Raw genomic sequence first — 20,997 nt, 5'->3', positions numbered from 1 at the left:
AACAGTCAGATGTTAGGAATGAGATTGATGGGCATAAATCACAGTTTGCCATTTTTAAAGCCAAGTTTCACCAAATCAACTGTCTAATCCTTCACCTCAAGCTTTGATTTTACATATGCTTCCAGTATCTTCATTATCAAAGGCTTCCGCTTACCGGAATCCAGATTATAGTATTGTCAAATACCATATAATTGGTATCTGAAATAGAAGAACAGGTCAGGACCTCAGACACATTATCCATTCCTTTTTTTTTTTCTGAACCAAGTTCACAAGATGAACCTTTATGCGCAATAATTGATAAGGAGGTATATTGTTTTACGCCTCTCTTCCGAGACCCTTGAGTAGGGTACTTTATGTAAACATTCTCGCAATTGGCAAGTAAAATATTTTGACCTCATATGCCTAGTCTGGCTTATGTTCATCACGGCTAATGAAGGCTCTATCTCAAGGTTCTCTTACTCTTTTGAGAGGAATAGCGGTGTGAATGTTGATGTTAGTACACTCAAAGGAAAGGGGTTATAGTGAATTTTAACATGTAAGTTTTTATTGCAGGTGCCTTTAATAATAGTCAAGATAACTAATAATATTAGTAATTCCCGAGCATATCATACAGATTATTAAATGATTCCGAGAGGTGACATTTCTCTGAATCAAGAATATGGCCAAAATAACTTACAGATATTAATGAACCAGAGGTTAAATTACCATTAATTTTTTTTTTTTTTTTTCAGTACTGTCCCCTTTTGTTAGTAGGATCCCAATTGTGACGCAGAAGGTTGTCAATTCATAAAGCTGGGTAATAGCCTATCCGAGTCATTTTGGTAGAACAAACTATACAGGAATCAATAAAAAATGTCAATAGGGAGTCATTATTAAAATCAGAATGGACCTTGGATAACCAAAAAATATTCATCAAGTTTTATCTTTTATTGAAAAGAAATTTGTAGACTCTCACTTGTTTAGATTGAGCCTTACTGATGGTACCAATGAAGCAACCAGGTTATTTACTCATTTTGTGGTGAAACATAGGGAACAACTGTGTTCTGATTTAACTAAAAAAAATGTAATTTGAAGCCTTAATGCTAGTTATGCCTAGGCCTTCCTTCCCTACTATTCAAATCACAGATAATTTTTTGCCAATGCATACTCCGTCCAGAAATCAGAGTAATAATAGGAATAATGATATTTCTGCTAGGTCCCACACAGCCAGAAGAACAAATAGATATCTTGTAAGAGCTTGTGGCAATGACAGAAAGGGTCAATAACTGTCACAACTGAGCATTCCCAGTTGGAGGAAGGTTAGCACACTTACCACAATTGGGAGTGGCTACGTCTGGATCCGTGGGTTCTTTACTGTAAAAGAGGAGAGATGTGGTATCGATCTAAATTCCAATCCCCAACTCATTATCTGTGGATTCCATTCCCAAGTTATCTGAATACTGTAATCCTTTAAGTCTCAAATTTTAGTTTGAAGTTTAAAAACTCCCTGAAAAACAAGTAACAGAAGTCTCTGGTACATCCCCAAGTTTTCACCATCTGATTTTTCTAGTACCATGGTCATTTGTATGTCTCAAAATTAAACTAGTATGTATAAAGTAAAAACATGATTTTTGTTGGAAACTCCTTCCACAGTCATAAGGGCAGTGAGGAAAGGAGATTAGATGATCACAACTGATCGCATGAACACATTTCCACCTGCCTATTTGCAAAATTGGGAGAAATATCCAGTTTTTGAAGGAGATAAAGATATAGAAATTCAAGTGACAATATTTTGAGCAGAGAACGGCTCTTCAAGTTTTCATGAGAGTATGTAATGGCTCCGATAGCCATGTGGTTACATCTATTGGATATAAGCATCCCTTTTTACCAAAATTACTAAATCACAGCACACAGTGGAAGTATTTGGTTTATATGTTATATATTGGTTTTGGAAGTAGGGAACTTTTTCTGAAAATATCCAGAAAAAATTCTACGTAGCTACGAGGATTATGCAAGAATTAGAATCCTATAAGATAATGTAGGTTCAAATTAATAATAAGGAACAGTACCATATAATAGCTTGCTAAGTTTCATATTGGATAGGCAATATAGCTGAAGTGCTGAGAGTCAGTTGCCCTTGCTGTAATTTAAATTGGCTTTTAATATTTGATAATTTTTACTCTTATGGGCTCTTATCTCAAACCTTTCTGGTGGGTCTCATTCATGTCTATAGGCAGTCAGGAAGGGATATATTTTAGGAGGTTACAATAGTTTGTTTTTTTTATTTAGGAAGAGAAATCTTTGTATCTTCTTCTGATGACTACTTAGCTGATTCTAGCCAGCAATTCAGAGTGTGGTTTCATAATTCGCTTCAGTATTTTGCCTTTAACAAGAGTAATGAACATGTATTTAAGAAATAAAAACCCTTTAGTATTTTTTTGTTAAATGTTACAGCTTTAACATTGAGGAAAAGTTAGCTTATTGATGATATATATTTCTTATTGCATATTTATGCTTTGTGATTTGAATCATGATTTTAAAACTTTTTTACTTTTTAAATTCATGATTCCAGAGCATGCATTTGTTTTTTAAATATTAAACTTAGCCGGTGAATATATAATAGCTGACGTCTCCGACGGCTCGACAGATTCCAAAAACTCGCGAGCGATCGCCGTGAAGGTTGCGGGTGTGACCACCAGCGCCGACTATCGGCCAGATACCGCATATACTTGTCAATTTCTCCAGTTCTTCTCTGTCGGTCTTGTCAACAAGTTGGTTCCGCTCGCTTTATGACCTCGAGTTTTCGACCGAATTGGTGAAGTACTTGGTTTTGGTTTTATTGCTTTCGCCGTGTTGGATTATTCAATACTATCTTCAAAAGAAATGCTTTTGAAAGGAGAGGAAAAGTGTTTAGCCCTTGCTTTTTTTTTTTTTTTAATCTCTGGTTTTTTTCCATAGAGAAAAGATGGCCGACCCTTCCTCAGTGTACGGAAGTGTGTTAAAGGCTTTTAGTAATTATTTTATCACCTTATAAATTATTGTTGATATTTATAGATTTACCTCTATATATTTTATATTTTATATCTCACCCGCCTTTATTAGGCCTCTTCGATTAGCTTTCCATTTATACTAAACATCAAGATAAATTTTATGTTTTTGTTTATATGCGACCGTTACCTATTCTTTGTAGGCGGTCCTAACTTGGAAAACGAAGTTAAACAACGTTGAGCCCATTCAACTTTTATTTTTGTTTAGTTTAAAACAGTTGCTCTGTAAGAGTGATGGAATGAATATTTTTTAGAAAATATTTTAAGAAATATATTCTTTGAATAGTCTTCGTGCTGTTTTTTCAAAGATGAACTAACGTTTGGTTTATTTATGCTACGCAGTTTGCGCTCTATCGTTACGATAGAGAAAGAGAGAATCACGGTTTCACTTTGCAGAAAGAGTAAATCGATTTTGACGTTTTGTTCATTCTTCTTTCAAACTGAAGTGTTTTAGATACTAATTTAAAAGAACTTGTTAATTTTCAATTTCTTAGTCCTTTCAGTTTTTTCCTTTAGTCAAATAACCTGTTATTGACGAAGGGTGAGTGGGCCATTCTCTTGTGAGTGACAAGAGAGAGAGAGAGAGAGAACATTCCGATCTTTATTCTCGTCCCAAGTCTCTGTACAAGGAGTTTGGGAGCGAGTAACGTTGTTATCGATTCAGTTTTTTTTTACTCTCGTCCCAAGTCTCTGTACGGGGAGAGAGGATAAAACGTTTTAGTTTTTATTCTCGTCCCAAGGCACTGTACGGTGAGAGATTGAAAACGTAGTCCTTAGTGAACTAGTGTTTAGTCTCCTCCCCAGTCACTGATCTTTTTAACTTTATATATTTCCGTTTTATTCGATATATATGTATATGTTTATTGATTTTTGCATGTGTGTTTCATTTTGTACTAATGTGCTTACATTATACGACTCATTTCGCAATTCTAACCTTTTGATGTAAGGGAGAATTGCGTGCTTCAGGTAGAAATCAGTTTTATTCATGTCTAATGTAAAATTATTGAAAAATACGATATCAGTGAAGTAAGTGCATAAAACATGTTCTGTGTTGTGGAGGGTTCGTGCTTGTCACTTGCCTAGTCCGAGACCTCTTTCAGGCTCCCCTGCACCAGGGAGAAGGAATGTCGTAGGACCTAAGGGAGTGAGGAGTGTAAACCAACGAACAGACGTTCCCTCAAAGGTATCAGACGTTGCTCGGCAAGCACGTCCTTGCCATAAGACAGGAGAGACGAAGTTTCTCCTCGTCTTCCGATGATTCGTCTCTTTAAAAGCCTGGGCGTAAAGTTTCGAGACGGTTGAAACGTTTATTAGTTCCTTCAGAACAAGTTCAACGTCCTAGCTGTAGTCATAATAAGAGTCCCGTTCATAGCGATGACGTTCATGTACAGACGTTTCTGCCACAGACTCGACGTGACGTTGAGCGGTAGACACCGTAGACACAACGTGACATCGAGTGTCAGTCACCGTAGTCTCGATATAGCATCGATCAGCAGTCACTGCTGTTTACTACGTGACGTTTGAACGTCAGCCACTGCAGTCACAGGTTGATCCGAAGTTAGATATGCTGTTAAAGCTTTCTTCTTCAATAGAAGCTTTCGATCCTGTTCCTGTGCGAAAGGATCCTTTGCTTTTTGTACGTCACGGTTCTGGGATACGTGATTCGGGTCTTCAACCTTCTAGACGAGCTTTGTTACGCCACGCTGACGTTATCTCTAGTGACAGCTTTGCTGTTAAGCGAGATGCGGAGCATAAATCTCGATGTAACTTTGATCGCTTTGAACGTCAGCCACCGCAGTCACAGCGTGACGTTAAGATGCAGACACCGCAGACACGACCTGACGTTGAGCGGTAGATACCGTAGACATGACGTGACGTCGAGGGTCAGTCATCGTAGTCACGATATAGCATCGAACAGCAGTCACCGCTGTTACTACGGGACGTTTGAACGTCAGTTACTTCTGTCACGACGTGTAGTAGAATAACATTCTCTGCAGTCACAACGTGACATCGACCCTCCAACTTTAACTTCTGTTCATATACAAGTTGATGTAGCCTGTCAGGCTTTTCCTTCACGTCATTCTGAATATAAATCTCCTTCTCGCAAGACTTTAGATTTATCAGATGATGTGCCTTATGAAGAAGTTGATGACCCCCTTTCAACTAATGTACCTTTGGGGAGTCATTCAGAAGAGGAGTAACCTAGGGTGGTCCAACAATCCCTTGTATTTTAATTATGAATTTCTTTAGTGAAATTTTGTCCTAGACTTTCTTCGACGCCTACTTTTACGAAGTCAGTTCTCTCTTGTTCTTCCAAGAGGGCCATGCTCTTACTGGGAGACTGGTTGGAATCCAGGAGAAGTTTAGGAAAGTCTGCTTTTGCTTTTCCTCCTTCTTAATTAGCTTCTCGCTCGGGCATCTGGTGTGACACAGGAGAAGCTCGAGGAGAAGTTCTCGGCTTGGGAGTACCTGCCTCTGCCCAGGGAGACTTCTTAAGCCTTGTGGACTCTCCTCGTCGTCTAGCCATGAGACGCTCCAAGATTTTATGGTCGGCTTCAGAGCTAGACCATCTCCTGTTAGGAGTTTTTTCGAGCGTTTGAAGTTTTTATTTGTTGGATTGGTCCCTGGGAGCCTTAAGTAAGAAGGTCTCTCCAGCTGTCAATGTATTGCTGTACAATTATGTCATGCATGAACAAGGCTATCAGGGATGGCTCCAATGATCTGGCAGCCACGTTCACTGCAGGAACAAGGCTATCAGGGATGGCTCCAATGATCTGGCAGCCACGTTCACTGCAGGAGTACTTAAGATGTAAGTGCGCTCAATGTGTTCATTGTCAAGACAAACTTCACGATGAAGACTACCAAATCTGTCTTGGCAGCAGTAAGGGAAGGCGACTGGATGGTCTCTCTCGACCTTCAGGATGCATACTTCCACATCCCGATTCATCCAAACTTTCAACAACATCTGAGGTTTGTGGACGGGAAAGTAATGTACCAATTTCGAGCACTGTACTTCGGCCTCATTCCTGCTCCTCTTGTTTTTACAAGGCCCTTGCAAAATGTAGCAAGCTTTCTACATTTTTTGAGGATTCAGAGCCTCCCTTTATTTTGACGACTGGCTAATCAGGGCGTCGTCATTATATCGCTGTCTGGAGAGCCTCTAATGGACATTAGACCTAACCAAGGAGCTAGGTCTCATAGTGAACGTAGAGAAGTCGTAACTTACAGTACCCCATCCCAGACTATTCTTTATTTGGGAATGGAGATACAGTGTCTGATTTTTTGGGCCTTTTCGTCTCCCACAAGAATGGAACAAGCTCTGTTAAAAGTCCTTCACTTGCAAGAGAAAAACAGTTGCTATGTAAGAGTTTGAACTAGCCTCGTGGGAACTCTTTCATCGCTGGAGTAGTTTATCTCTCTGGGGAGACTCAACCTTTGCCCTCTCCAATTTCACCTAAACCATTGGAACTAGGAGAAGGGCTTAGAGAGTATCTCTTTCCCAATCTCCAACTCAGTCTAGACATGTCTGACTTGGTGGGACAGCAACATCAGACTTCGAGAAGGTCTTTCTCTTGCGATCAAGAACCCAAACCATGTGTTGTATTCAGATGCATCGGATTTGGGTTAGGGAGCTCCACTGGACAGTCTGGAATGCTCGGGTCTTTGGTCCACGGATCAGAAGGAACTCCATTTAAGGCAAGTAACATCCCTCCTTTGGCGAGATTTGTGCAAGAAAAAATGAATGTCTTGGCGGACTGCCTCAGCAGAAGAGGACAAGTCATCTCCATGGAGTGGACGTTGCACAAGACTGTGTGCGAGAAGCTATGGATGACATGGGGTCAACCCACCATAGATCTTTTTGCGACTTCACTGACAAAGAGGCTCTCGACTTACTGCTTTCCAGTTCCGGATCCAGAGGCAGCCCACATAGACGCTTTCCTGCTGGACTGGTCTCACCTGGACGTTTATGCCTTTCCACCTTTCAAGATCCTAAACAAGGTGCTGCAGAAGTTCACCTCTCACGAAGGGGCCAGGTTGATGTTGGTTGCTCCACGCTGGCCCGCGAGAGAGTGGTTCACAGAGGTACTTCTATGGCTGGTAGACGTTCCAAGAAGTCTGCTGTTGCGGATGGATCTCTTGCGACAGCCTCACGTAAAGAGATTTCATCAAAGCCTCCCCACGCTTCGTCTAACTGCCTTCAGACTATCGAAAGACTCTTGAGCTCGAGGGTTTTCGAAGGAGGCAGCTAGAGCGATCGCGAGGGCTAGAAGATCCTCTACCATCAGGATCTATCAGTTGAAATGGGAGGTATTTAGAGACTGGTGCAAGTCCTCCTCTATTTCCTCTTCCAAGTGCCTCTGTAGCGCAGATTGCAGATTTTCTGCTTTATCTGAGAAACGGTCGCTCCCTCTCTGCATCCACCATTAAAGGCTACAGAAGCATGTTAGCTTCTGTTTTCAGGCATAGGGGTTTGGATCTTTCTAATAACCAAGATCTCCAAGACCTGCTTAAGTCTTTCGAGACTTCCAAGGAACGTCATATTTCGACTCCTGCTTGGAACTTGGACGTGGTCCTACGGTTCCTTATGTCAAACAGGTTTGAACTATTAAATTCAGCCTCCCTGAAGGATCTTACCCTCAAGACACTTTTTTTTGGTGTGCTTGGCTTCGGCTAAAAGGGTTAGTGAGATACATGCTTTTAGCAAGAACATCGGCTTCTCCACTAATAAAGCAGTATGCGCTCTTCAACTTGGTTTTTTGGCCAAGAATGGACTTCCGTCTCGTCCTTGGCCTAAATCATTTGATATCCCCAGTCTTTCCGAGATTGTGGGGAATGAAGTTGAAAGAGTGCTGTGCCCCGTTAGAGCTCTTAAATTTTATTTATCCAGAGCTAAACCGCTGCGAGGTTGTTCAGAGGCTTTATGGTGCTCCGTTAAAAAGCCCTCTTTGCCCATGTCTAAGAATGCGTGGTCTTATTTTATTAGACTTTTGATTCGGGAGGCACACACTCATTTAAGTGAGAAGGATCGTAATTTACTTAAAGTCAAGGCTCATGAAGTCAGAGCGATAGCAACTTCAGTAGCGTTTAAGCAAAATAGATCCATTAAAAGTATTATGGACGCGACCTTTTGGAGAGGCAAGTCAGTATTCGCTTCATATTACTTGAAAGATGCTCTACTACTACATTCCCTTAATCCCAATATCCTTTTAATCTACTCTTGAAATTTTTATTCTTATTTTGGGTTGTACGGGAGACTAAGAAGTCTTTCGCAATCTTTTTGATTTGGCGGGTGGTCAAAATGTGGTTCTTGAGAGCGCCCAGATTAAGGGTATTGATGAGGTCCTGTTATAGGGGTGTTCGCCCTGGATATAACAGCTCCTGGGAGTCTTTCAGCATCCTGAGAGGATGGCTGGGCTTCGTGAGGAAAGCAGACTAATGAGGCAAAGTAATCATCAGAGTCAGCTTCCTTACCAGGTACCTATACTTAAGTTGGTTTTTTATGAAATATTGTCAAAAAACTCTTGAGCATATACGCCTTTATTGTATTAATACTGGTCTCTACCCACCACCATGGGTGTGAATCAGCTATTATATATTCACCGGCTAAGTTTAATATTTAAAAATGATATTTTGATTATAAAATAAATTTTTGAATATACTTACCCGGTGAATATATAAATTAAAGGCCCTCCCTTCCTCCCCGATAGAGACCCAGCGGACTGAGAAGAACTGGAGAAATTGACAAGTATATGCGGTATCTGGCCGATAGTCGGCGCTGGTGGTCACACCCGCAACCTTCACGGCGATCGCTCGCGAGTTTTTGGAATCTGTCGAGCCGTCGGAGACGTCAGCTATTATATATTCACCGGGTAAGTATATTCAAAAATTTATTTTATAATCAAAATATCATTTCTTCATATTAGGAGTTGAGCTGATTTTGTTTTATCATTGTAAATTTCTTTGAAAAGGTATTGAGGGTCCTATTGCTGAAGATGCATCTTCAAGTTCAGAATCCTTACCCATAACGCCAAATTACTTAGCCCATCCCCCGGGAGATCATAAAGTGCCACTTGATGTAAGGAGTCCAAATGAAAAACCACTTACTAATGGTGTCCATGAAGGAGAGACCTTTCCAAGTCAGTCAAACCATCAAGCATCCCATGCTCCAGTGCTAACTCCGAACACCAACCACCAACCACCTCCAATTATGTCATCGAATAAAGGTAAAATATATTTTTCCTGTAATTCTTCATACTACTTTTGTCATTACCGTAATTGAGAGGCTTTTGTTATGCATACTTCAGGGTTTATTAATGCTTAAATTTGAAATGTGTAATGAAAGTTATGCTGCAACACATTAAATATATTTGCTTGTTGTCAGAGGTGTAAAGCCAAAAGAAAGTTTCCTCATTGTTCGATACAGTATAAGATTAATTCACTTATGTGGCTGTCTTAGGAAAGATGGTGGTTATCAATCCTTCGGCAATAAAAGACGGGAGAAAAGACATGAGAATAGTACTTTAGGTAGAAAAACTGTATGGCAAGGGATGGGTAAGCCAAAATTCGTCCCAAAGTTGATATACAGTAGGGTGGCATTTAGGATACAGTTAAGGGAGATGAGATCTTTCAATCTTCAAGTATACAGCTTGTTATGAATAGGTATATCTCTTACATGGAATAAGGAATCTTAAGGTTAATGGTATTCACATAATGCTCTCAATATTTACTGGGTATTGGTATTAGATCCTACATAACTACAGTACAAACCTACAATATTTTTGTATCAAATAATGCTTTTTACAGAAAGTGGGACTCTTAATAAGAAAATTTAATGCAGTATCATAGTGGCATCTTCCAAATTATAGTGTTAAATTAAGTCACCATATTTGACGGCCTATAGGACGCACTTTTTTCCAAAATTTTGGCTCAAAATATTGCCCTGTGTCTTATGCATCGTAGTTGAAGTTTGAGACCTCCCGTAGGCCTAGGCTAATCTTCCCTCTGACGCTAAGTACTTTACCTAACCTAAACTACATGCATCCGTATTTTATTTTCATTGCTGGTATTATTGTATTATTACTGGTGCTTTAAAATTGAATCTTTAAAATTGAAAGCAATCTAATCTGAAATGCTGTGACTTGAATTTATAAACGTCAGCTGACAAAATGTAAACATTAAGTTCTGGTTGCCTTTTCAGCAACTTTCAACTTTCCCCTTTCCTTAACCTTCGATAATTTAGATGGTATCATTATTAACAGTAATAATCAAATTTGGATCAGCATATTTTTCATTAAAATTCCACCATGATTCGAATTATCCTCCCTCTTTCTCCAATCAAGCACCATCTTCTTTGTCACATCAGTATGTCATTAGCGGTACTTTGTTATTGTTGACTAAATGCAAAAAAAAAATGGTTTTCTTATGTGATGTGTAGGAATTTTTTATGGATATGACAAGTAGAATATTTTTAATAACATCTTTACTAAAAGATCTTAGTATGATTAGTTATCACTTGCCTGTGTAAATGCGTTTGTTTATTTTTTATGATCGATGATGAAATGTATACAAAACAATGTTTAATGTTTTAGGCAGTGTTTAGTAGGAAAAACTTGATATAAAATCATTCTTATTTGCTGGAATTTATTTCCAATTACTGAGGATGAAGCAAGTAGAAAATATTAATAATATTATTACATAACCAATACTTGGTTAGATATTTGTTGCTGCAAAGCTAACTTATACACAGATGTGTAAATGCGTTCGTTTGCTCGATATGACTGGTGATTAAACGTAGGCAAAGGAATGGTTTTGGTTTTTTGTGGAATACTGACATGTTTAGCAAAAGCATGATATAAGATCGTCTATTTGATTTAATTTAGATTTTTAAGTATGCAGAAAAAGCTAGCCTATACACTGATTGTTTTGTAATTCACCAGTTGATTTATATAACAGATATAACCTAAATTCATTAATATTTGGCCTAATTTTTGACCTCGTCTTATCTGAAGGTCGTCATATGCTCTAGAAATATATGGTATGTTTTTGCTTTTATTTTATATAGCTAGATTGTTTCCAACAAAATATGCTTAAATACACTTGAAACATTTTTCCCTGAATCTGACCTGCTGAAATGAGAGTGTGTCTTATAGACCGTCAAATACGGTATACATGAAAGATCTAAACTTTGAAAAATCTGTAAATTCAGCTTTGGGATACGTAATCATAAAATATATAAGTAATTTTGGATGAAATAGTTAACAAAAATAATCTTTACATGTAGTAGAGCTCAAAAGGACCCTCTCCATCTAAAATAGCTGCAGGTTTCCTTTTTAATGTGAATTATTTAAGAAACTGTTCTGTGTAAGTTAGTGAACAATAATTTTGAATTGATTGTATGCGAGATGGGTTTATTCCTGGCATTCCATGCAACTTTTTCTCTGGTAATTTTAGCAGTATTTATACCTTAGAAATGGTGCTTTAAGGAGCATTTCACTGGGCGACACAGGTCCCTCCCCCAGAAATAGATATTTCCTTCGTCAAAATCCCTTTATGAAAGATGTATCTTAATCTTATTATGTCGAAATACTTTTAATTCATATTTTTCAATATTAAACTTACCCGATAATCATGTAGCTGTCAACTCCGTTGCCCGACAGAATTCTACGGAAGGGATACGCCAGCGATCGCTATACAAGAGGGGGGTGTACTCACAAGCGCCACCTGTGGCCAGGTACTGCAGTACTTCTTGTTGACACCACTTCAATTTTTCCTCTGTCGTGCTTCCGGCAAGACGTTCATGGATACGCTTATAATTTTGGAGTCTTGTTCACGGTTTTTGGTGAAGTATTGCTCTAAGATTTCAGCTTTCGCTATTCAGGAAGTTTTATTATTAGCTTAGCTAGCTTTTGGAATTAATTTGATTAATTATGGTGACGAAGAGAGTATGAACTCTCTTTCACCTTTAAATGGCCGACCCTTCCCTTAGACGGAAGTGTTGGTGTCTAAGAGAGTATAGACTCTTTTTCTTAATTTTGCTCACAAAAGTTATAGATTTATTTTATATCTCTCCGCCATTTATAGGCCTCTTCGATTAACTTCCTTTTTTTATAAAATTATTAAATTAATTTTTATATTTGTTTATATTCGACCTTTCCTAATAGTAGGCGGTCTTTTCTTGTACCGAAGTTAATTAACATTGAGCCCGTCATTTCGGTTTTACCTGTTAACATATTCTGCTATTTTAATGTTTTTGAAAGAATTTCTTTGATAGTCTCGTACTGTTTCAAAGTTGAACTAACGTTTTGTTTTGTCTCTGCAGTTGTTGACGTTCAGAACGTTCAGCTTGCGCTCTATCGTTACGATAGAGAGAGAACTTTCACGGTGTCACGTTGCAGTAAGAGTAAACCGTGTCTAGCGTTTTGTTCATTCTTTCTTAGCTTAATGGTTTTAATTCTTATAAAGGAACTTTTTATTTGGGAAATCTTTCAGTTTTTTTCCTTTAACAATAATATGTTTTAACGAGTATATATGATTGGGCTCTTCTCTCAGGTTCTATGTCAAGAGAGAGAGAGAGAGAGAGATGGAGACGGAGGGAGAGAGAGCTGGATAAACGTTTCGTTCAAGCGAGTAACGTTGTTATCGTTTTTGCTCTTCTCCCTAGTCTCTTTAGGGGAAGAAGGTAAACGTTTCTAGAGTTTATTCTTGTTCTCAAGCTTTATGCGGTGAGAGATTTTAAACGTAGTTTATTTGATCTAGTGTTTAGTCTCTTTCCAGCCACTGAATTATTTATCTTTCATTAGATTTTTCTGTTACATTGTAATTCTGTTTTCGCAATTACTAACTTTTAAAGAAGGATAGAATTGCGTGTTTCAGGTACAAACCACTTAAAGTTTCGAGTTCAGTGAAATAAGTGCAAACAGAAATTCAAAGTGATAAGTGATTAGCGCAAAGTGTGTCAGTGTTGTGCGTGAGGGTACTTCTTGCGTGCCAGTCGTCCTCCCAGTCCGGGACCTCTTGCAAGCTCCCAAGCCCAGGGGAGAAGCAATGTCGAAGGGCAAAAGGGTTCGGCAGGCCTTGATCGGCGCACAGAAGTATCCTCGGTGGTTGCGGGCGTGTCTTACAGAGACCGTCACTCCCACCCGCAGACGATTGAGCCCTTATTTTACTCGTCTGCAGAAGAAATTTCGGGGAGATAACGCTGGACTCAGGTCTCAAGACCTCTTAAACGTAAAGTCCAGACCTCTAGAGTTCAACAACCCGGATGCAGTCATTGGGTTAGCTCTGACTCTCCGCAGTCATCAGGTGACTGCACACCTCCTAAGAGAGGTAAGGTGATGCCGCAACAGACCTCATCTTCTGTTAAGGCTTTGCCTCAGCAGACCTTAGCGTCTGCCGACCCCAAGATGACTTTGCTGCAGTCCATGCAGTCACAGCTTGCGGTCTTAATGCGTGAGTGTCAGGCTGAGAAGGTTACACCTCCTCCTGCGATCGCTCCGCCTCACCGCAGTCCAGTCTGCCAGGCGTACGATGTTGAGGTTCCTCAGGATACCTTACCGCGTACTGAGTTGCCAGTTACCAGCGGTGTGCAGCAACCTCCGCCTTCCTTAAGGCAACCTCAGCAATGGGAGCAGGAATCTTATGCCTTACTTCCTCCGCTTCCGCTTGCGGTTCCACCAGCGAGGCAACAATCTCTTGAGGTACGACAACCCAACCCTCCTCAAGGCAAGAGCCTCAACTCCTTTGGCTAGCACCTCAGGAACCTCAACTCGCGAGACAAGAACTGCGTTCTGCGCAGCCGCTACCTCAACTCTCGCAGCTCACACCTCAGGAACCTTAACTCGTTACTCAGGAACCTGCTACTGCGCATCCGCAACCCTTACAGCAAGCGCAACTCTTGAGGCAGCAACCTCATGCTATGAGTCAGCCACCTCAACGCATGCATCTGCCACTTTCTCCTCAACTTGAGCCTCTTCCCATTCAACTTGGGAATAACAAATGACAATAATAACACCTCATTACTTTCATAACTTGCATTTGTAATCATATACATGTATGCCTACACAAACATTATGATAATGGAGGTTATTTGTATTACTTATATAAAAATATATATGTATTCCTTGCAATATATTTTTAACAAAATCGCAAGATATGGCAAAAATATCTTCAAAACAAAAATGAATCATGAGTTATGAATGTAAGGTAAATATTATGTTGATATTAAACCCCATGCAAGCATGCATGAAGTAATGCAGTGTTGCCAACAGGGCGAGTTTCCCTTTCCTGAGGTGAAGTAGATTATAGTACATTTAGTGTAGCTTAATTCTACGATTATCATGCCGGCTATCAAATTCATCAACAAAACAGTCTAAATCAATTCCCTCTGCACGTGCACTTTCAATGGACGGTAATGCGATATTACTCACTCTAGCACTGGTCATGGAATTTCTGAGAAATGTTACACGCCATGCAACACGCTCTGCTTACCTTACAGCATGCTCTACATACAGCATGCTCTGCATACAGCATGCTCTGCATACAGCATGCTCTGCATACAGCATGCTCTGCATACAGCATGCTCTGCATACAACATGCTCTGCATACCTTACCGCATGCTCTGCATACAGCATGCTCTGCATACAGCATGCTCTGCATACAGCATGCTCTTCATACAGCATGCTCTGCATACAGCATGCTCTGCATACAGCATGCTCTGCATACAGCATGCTCTACATACAGCATGCTCTGCATACAGCATGCTCTGCATACAACATGCTCTGCATACCTTACCGCATGCTTCTCAGTCATACATCTTTGGTTGTTGCCAACTCACTAGACTGTCAAGCAGTTTCATAACGTTGCCTTCTAGTCTGCTGCTTTTGCACCAGTGAAACCCTCACTGAGAGAACTTAGCTTTTCTCGGATATGGTCCCTGTAGATGAGAAAGTGCTTTTCTCCCTCCTTCTGATATTCCCTTGAGGACTCTGTCATTTGGAGAGGAGCCTTTAGCTGCGTAGCCTCCTATGGACTTTTATTTAAGCATAACATGCTTCCAGGGAAGGTAATGGTTCCACTTCAGTCGCTAACCCCGTCTGTTACCACACCTGCTCCCATAGACCTTGAGCTGTGTTGCAAGACATGCAGTCCAAGCTTAGTCCTTGTTAGAGGATTTTTTGTTTACAGAGTCAGTGTGTCACTGGGAAGACGTTCAACAACCAGCAGAAGTGACTTGTTGTGACGCAGTGCGGCAACCTCAGCAACCCGATAAGGAGTTGTCTGTACGACCCAGACAGTCTAGACAGCTTCGGGTTGTCACTGTACTTCCTCGCTTCCCCATGGTTGACAGTTCACAGACTGTGCAGCAGTACCATGATCTTATGTCCGGCTCCGTCAGACGACTGGCTTTTAAGAGCTCCCACAAGTCGTCGCTGTCTGGAGATTCTCAGATGGACTATGGATCTGACCAAGGAACTGGGCCCCCTGGTCGATTTTGAGGAGTCTCAGGTCGTACCATCCCAGACCATTGTCTCCCTGGGTATGGATCTTCAGAGTCGAGCTTTTCGGGCTTTTCCGTCGGCCCCAAGGATCTTCCAAGCCCTAGAATGCATCCAGAGCATGCTGAGAAGGAACCGATGCTCAGTCAGGTAGTGGATGAGTCTAACAGGGACACTTTCATCGCTGGCCCTGTTCATCGTGTTAGGGAGACTCCACCTCCCCCCCTTCAGTATCATCTAGCTGCTCACTGGATAAAGGACATGACGCTAGAGACGGTCTCAGTTCCTGTTTCCGAAGAGAGGAGGTCTTCTCTCGCGTGGTGTAAGAACAGCTTTCTTCTCAAGGAAGTCTACCTTTGGCTGTTCAGAAACCCGACCGCCGTCTCCTCTCGGACGCATCAGACACGGGCTGGGGTGCGACTTTGGACGGACAGGAATGCTCGGGAACATGGAATCAGGAGCAAAGGACACTTCACATCAATTGCAAGGAGTTGTTGGCGGTTCTTCTGGCCTTGATAACTTCAAGTCCCTCCAGCTTAACAAAGTGGTGGAGGTGGACTCTGACAACACCACAGCCCTGGCTTACATCTTCAAGCACGGAGGGACTCTTTCGTGAAGTTGTTCTAGATCGCAAGGGACCTCCTCATCTGGTCTAAAGATCGAAAGCTCACGCTGGTAACGAGGTTCATTCAGGGCGGTATGAATGTCATGGCAGATCACCTCAGCCGGAAGGGTCAGGTCATCCCCACAGAGTGGACCCTTCACAAGAATGTTTGCAGCAGACTTTGGGCCCTGTGGGGTCAGCCAACCATAGATCTGTTCGCTACCTCAATACCTAGAGACTCCTGTTGTATTGTTCTCCGATTCCAGACCCAGCAGCAGTTCACGTGGATGCTTTTCTGCTGGATTGGTTCCATCTCGACCTGTATGCATTCCCGCCGTTCAAGATTGTCAACAGGGTACTTCAGAAGTTCTCCTCTCGCAAAGGGACACGGCTGACGTTGGTTGGCTCCGCTCTGGCCCGCGAGAGAATGGTTCTTAGAGGTACTGCAATGGCTGGTCGACATTCCCAGGACTCTTCCTCTAGGAGTGAACCTTCTACGTCTACCTCACGTAAAGAAGGTACACCCAAACCTCCACGCTCTTCGTCTGACTGCCTTCAGACTTTCGAAAGACTCTCAAGAGCTAGGGGCTTTTCTAAGGAGGCAGCCAGAGCGATTGCCAAAGCAAGGAGAACATCCACTCTCAGAATCTATCAGTCTCAAGGGGAAGTCTTCCGTAGCTGGTACAAGACCAATGCAGTTTCCTCAACCAGTACCACTGTAACCCGGATTGCTGACTTCCTGTTATATCTAAGGAAAGTAAGATCCCTTTCAGCTCCTACGATCAAGGGTTACAGAAGTATGTTGGCAGCGGTTTTCCGCCACAGAGGCTTGGATCTTTCCATCAACAAAGATCTACAGGACCTCCCTAGGTCTTTTGAGACCTCAAAGGAACGTCGGTTGTCCACTCCAGGCTGGAATCTAGACGTGGTCCTAAGGTTCCTTATGTCATCAAGATTTGAACCTCTCCAATCAGCCTCTTTTTAGGACCTCACATTAAAAACTCTTTTCCTCGTGTGCTTGACAACAGCTAAAAGAGTAAGTGAGATCCACGCCTTCAGCAGGATCATTGTTTTCACATCTGAAACGGCTACATGTTCCTTGCAGCTCGGTTTTTGCTAAACGAACTTCCTTCACGTCCTTGGCCTAAGTCGTTCGAGATCCCAAGCCTGTCCAACTTGGTGGGGAATGAACTGGAGAGAGTACTTTGCCCAGTTAGAGCTCTTAGGTACTATCTAAAAAGGTCTTAACCTTTACGAGGGCAATCAGAAGCCTTATGGTGTGCCATCAAGAAACCTTCTTTTCCAAGTTCTAAGAACTCAGTTTCTTACTATTCAGGCTTCTGATTAGGGAAGCACATTCTCATCTGAAGGAAGAAGACCTTGCTTTGCTGAAGGTAAGGACACATGAAGTAGGAGCTGTGGCTACTTCAGTGGCCTTCAAACAGAGCCATTCTCTGCAGAGTGTTATGGATGCAACCTATTGGAGAAGCAAGTCAGTGTTCGCATCATTCTATCTCAAAGATGTCCAGTCTCTTTACGAGTACTGCTACACCCTGGGACCATTCGTAGCAACGAATGCAGTAGTAGGCGAGGGCTCAGCCACTACATTCCCATAATCCCATAACCTTTTAACCTTTCTCTTGAATACTTTTTATGGGTTGTACGGTCGGCTAAGAAGCCTTCCACATCCTTGTTGATTTGGCGGGTGGTCAATTCTTTCTTGAGAAGCGCCGAGGTTAAAGGTTGTGATGAGGTCCTTTAGTATGGGTTGCAGCCCTTGATACTTCAGCACCTTAGAGTTGTTCAGCCTCCTAAGAGGAACGCTGCGCTCAGTAAGGAAGACGAACTTATTTAAGGCAGAGTAATGGCTCAAGTCGACTTCCTTACCAGGTACTTGTAATTTCATTGTTATTTTGAATAACTGATAATATGAAATACGGGATACTTAGCTTCTTGATATACATGTACACTGGTTTTCACCCACCTCCCTGGGTGTGAATCAGCTACATGATTATCGGGTAAGTTTAATATTGAAAAATGTTATTTTCATTAGTAAAATAAATTTTTGAATATACTTACCCGATAATCATGATTTAATTGACCCACCCTTCCTCCCCATAGAACCAGTGGACCGAGGAAAAATTGAAGTGGTGTCAACAAGAAGTACTGCAGTACCTGGCCACAGGTGGCGCTTGTGAGTACACCCCCCTCTTGTATAGCGATCGCTGGCGTATCCCTTCCGTAGAATTCTGTCGGGCAACGGAGTTGACAGCTACATGATTATCGGGTAAGTATATTCAAAAATTTATTTTACTAATGAAAATAACATATTTTTAATTAAATAAATTTTATTGAACAGAAATAGTTTTGAAAGTGCGGGTAGCATATTCTAGTGATCCAGATTTCATAGAAGTTGAATTCCAACCTACCCATATGAACTACAGCAATCTTCTAATTACGTGCTGCAGAGAGTTAGCTATCAACCCACAGATGGTTGAAAGAATACGGTAAGACTTATTTTGCTTTATACTGTAAAATATTGTAGATATAGAGTACTGTAGTACCTGTATTGAGATTTTGTTTTTGGAAAATCATCTGATTGTCTTGAGAATATGAAGAAATTAGCTTTAAGAAGGGAGATTTGGTAAATTTCAATTTGCTTTCAGGAAACTTCCAAACACTCGTCTTCGTAACGACAAAGATGTCAGACGTTTAAGTGATTATACTGAATTAGAATTAGTTATAAAGGGTCAAAATCGGCCTGTTACATCTCATAGTGACTCTCAATCCACCACTAAAAACAGCTATCAGTCAATATCAAGTTTTAAAAACCAGACAATTTTGTATTAGTGAATGTGATAGTTTGAACACTGAATGTATTTATAAGGTATTGTGTAAAAATGGTCTCTGATACTAATATACGAATGCATGCAGGGAAATCCCTTTTACAGTTATGGTTTGAAACTATTGATACAAAATGTTTGTTACTAAAGATGTGTTGAATGTAGTAATATATGGGTATTAATAATAGTTTTGTTTAGAACTGTACTGTAGTTCTTTGTGAAGGAGCTGTTTGTAGTATCTGTATCTCTTGGGATGAGTGTGTTTGTGATTTTTAACTTTTATAGTGTATGAAAGCCTTTCATTTTATAATATAGTACTATATAGTATCTATGTAGTTCCTTCTCAGCATGCAGTCCTTCAGTATTGTTTTTGCATATGTGTCTCTCTTGTTTAGAGCTATCCCTTGTCTCAGTATACATGATTAGTTGTAAATGGTTGTTTTCTGTTAATATAATGTGTTTTCATCAATAGTAAATATATTCCTGTGTCCAGATGGCAATCACTTTAGAATCATTTAATTCAACACTGGAACCACTTGATATATTCTTGTGTGCAGAAATCTTATCTGCTTTACTAGTCAGAGTCACTGAACATCTCATGCATATGTTTAACAGATACTGATCAACGAATTTTATAAAGGTGCCCTTTGCTCAAATGATTTTTTAAAACTTGAATTAGTTCATGTCATTGTTTATGGTCTTACGACTGTAATAAGTGGTTAATAAGTTATTTAGATTTAATGTTTAATAATTATTTATGTGTATTCAATACCCCAAAAATAAGTTCTTACTTTACACTTTTAAATGTTTTTTTTTTCCAATGCACAAAGCAAATATAGATTTGCGTAAAGGAATTCAACACAGCGCAATTAGTAATGGAATTTGCTAGGTGTATTACGTTATACCTAAGATATATGATTCCTACCATTTGGTAGTCCTATTAACTCAAAGTTTTACATGACAAATATCACAAATATTATACCTTTTCTGTGATTCTCAGAGAAACTATATGAATATATAAGATTTTAGAAATAATTGCTTTGAGGTGTTAAACCTTTTCATATCTTGGACTGTTGTAGCATTTTATGCTCTTATCTGTGGTTACAGAAACCTGAGCCATGAAGGTGTTATAGCAGTGCTATGAGAACTAGTATTAAAGGGTTCTCAAAATTTTGTTTATAAAAGCTTTGACAAACATTTGTACTGTATACATCTTCAAAAAATCACATTACTATATCTTATATCAGTAACACACTTGCCATAGTTTTTTAAATTTTGCAATTTTTATGTTTGTTTATCATTTCATACATTTGTACTTTAATTATGATTACAAAAAGATATTTTTGAATTTGATTCAACTTTCAGTTTTACAGAATTATAAAAGACAGATTTTACGTTTGGATGATTATGTTTACAAAAGGATATTCTGGAATGTGATTCACCTTTCAGTTCTATAGTAATTACAAAAGACGGATTCTACATTTACTGAAGAACAGCATAGATTTTATAAAGTTTAAGAATGATAAATGAATGAGTAAAGGTACTACATGTAACTATCTTACGTGAATGAGTTGAAGAAATAAATGGCCTAATATTGATTGTTTTGTAACAGCATAAACTTAAAGTAGTGCGTATTTTAGGATTACTAGTTTGAATGTCATTAAACTAACTGATCCTTTATCACCTTGATTGTGAAAAATATCTGTTAATTGCACAATTTGCTGGTAAAGCAGATTCTTCATACTTAAATGTTCTTTAGAAAAGAAATAAAGGTAAACAGACTTAACATGCCTTGAATTTTGGCATTTTTTTATGTGAAAATATGTTGTTACACCTAAGGGAGCAGTTTCTGATTTTGTAATAAAATTTTAGTTTATTGTATAGTAATATTCCTGTCACATTTGTGATTACCAGATCAAAATAATATATTATTTTTTTTTTTTTAAAGAAAGTCTGCTTTAACACTATGTAGTTAGCCTACTTCCATTTTGAAAATTTGTCATATATTCATTATTATGGTTCTTAATAGT

The 20,997-nt window shown here is 39.8% G+C and overlaps 1 protein-coding gene across 1 annotated transcript in view; it reads left to right on the top strand.

The window, feature by feature from the left end:
- LOC137619652 (ankyrin repeat domain-containing protein 40-like) overlaps positions 1-20,764 on the top strand; it is a 71,063-nt gene extending 50,299 nt beyond the window's left edge. The window contains exons 4-6 of the mRNA XM_068349880.1: positions 8,996-9,250; positions 18,484-18,631; positions 18,791-20,764. Of these exons, the coding sequence (XP_068205981.1) occupies positions 8,996-9,250; positions 18,484-18,631; positions 18,791-18,974 (587 nt within the window). The 3' untranslated portion in view covers positions 18,975-20,764. The remainder of the gene's footprint in view (positions 1-8,995; positions 9,251-18,483; positions 18,632-18,790) is intronic.
- The last annotated feature ends 233 nt before the right edge of the window (positions 20,765-20,997 follow it).

This window comes from Palaemon carinicauda, chromosome 26 (assembly GCF_036898095.1).
Source record: "Palaemon carinicauda isolate YSFRI2023 chromosome 26, ASM3689809v2, whole genome shotgun sequence".
Taxonomy (NCBI): Eukaryota; Metazoa; Arthropoda; class Malacostraca; order Decapoda; family Palaemonidae; genus Palaemon; species Palaemon carinicauda.
The sequence above is the reverse complement of the archived record's forward strand: the minus strand, read 5'-3'. Positions and strand labels throughout refer to the sequence as shown.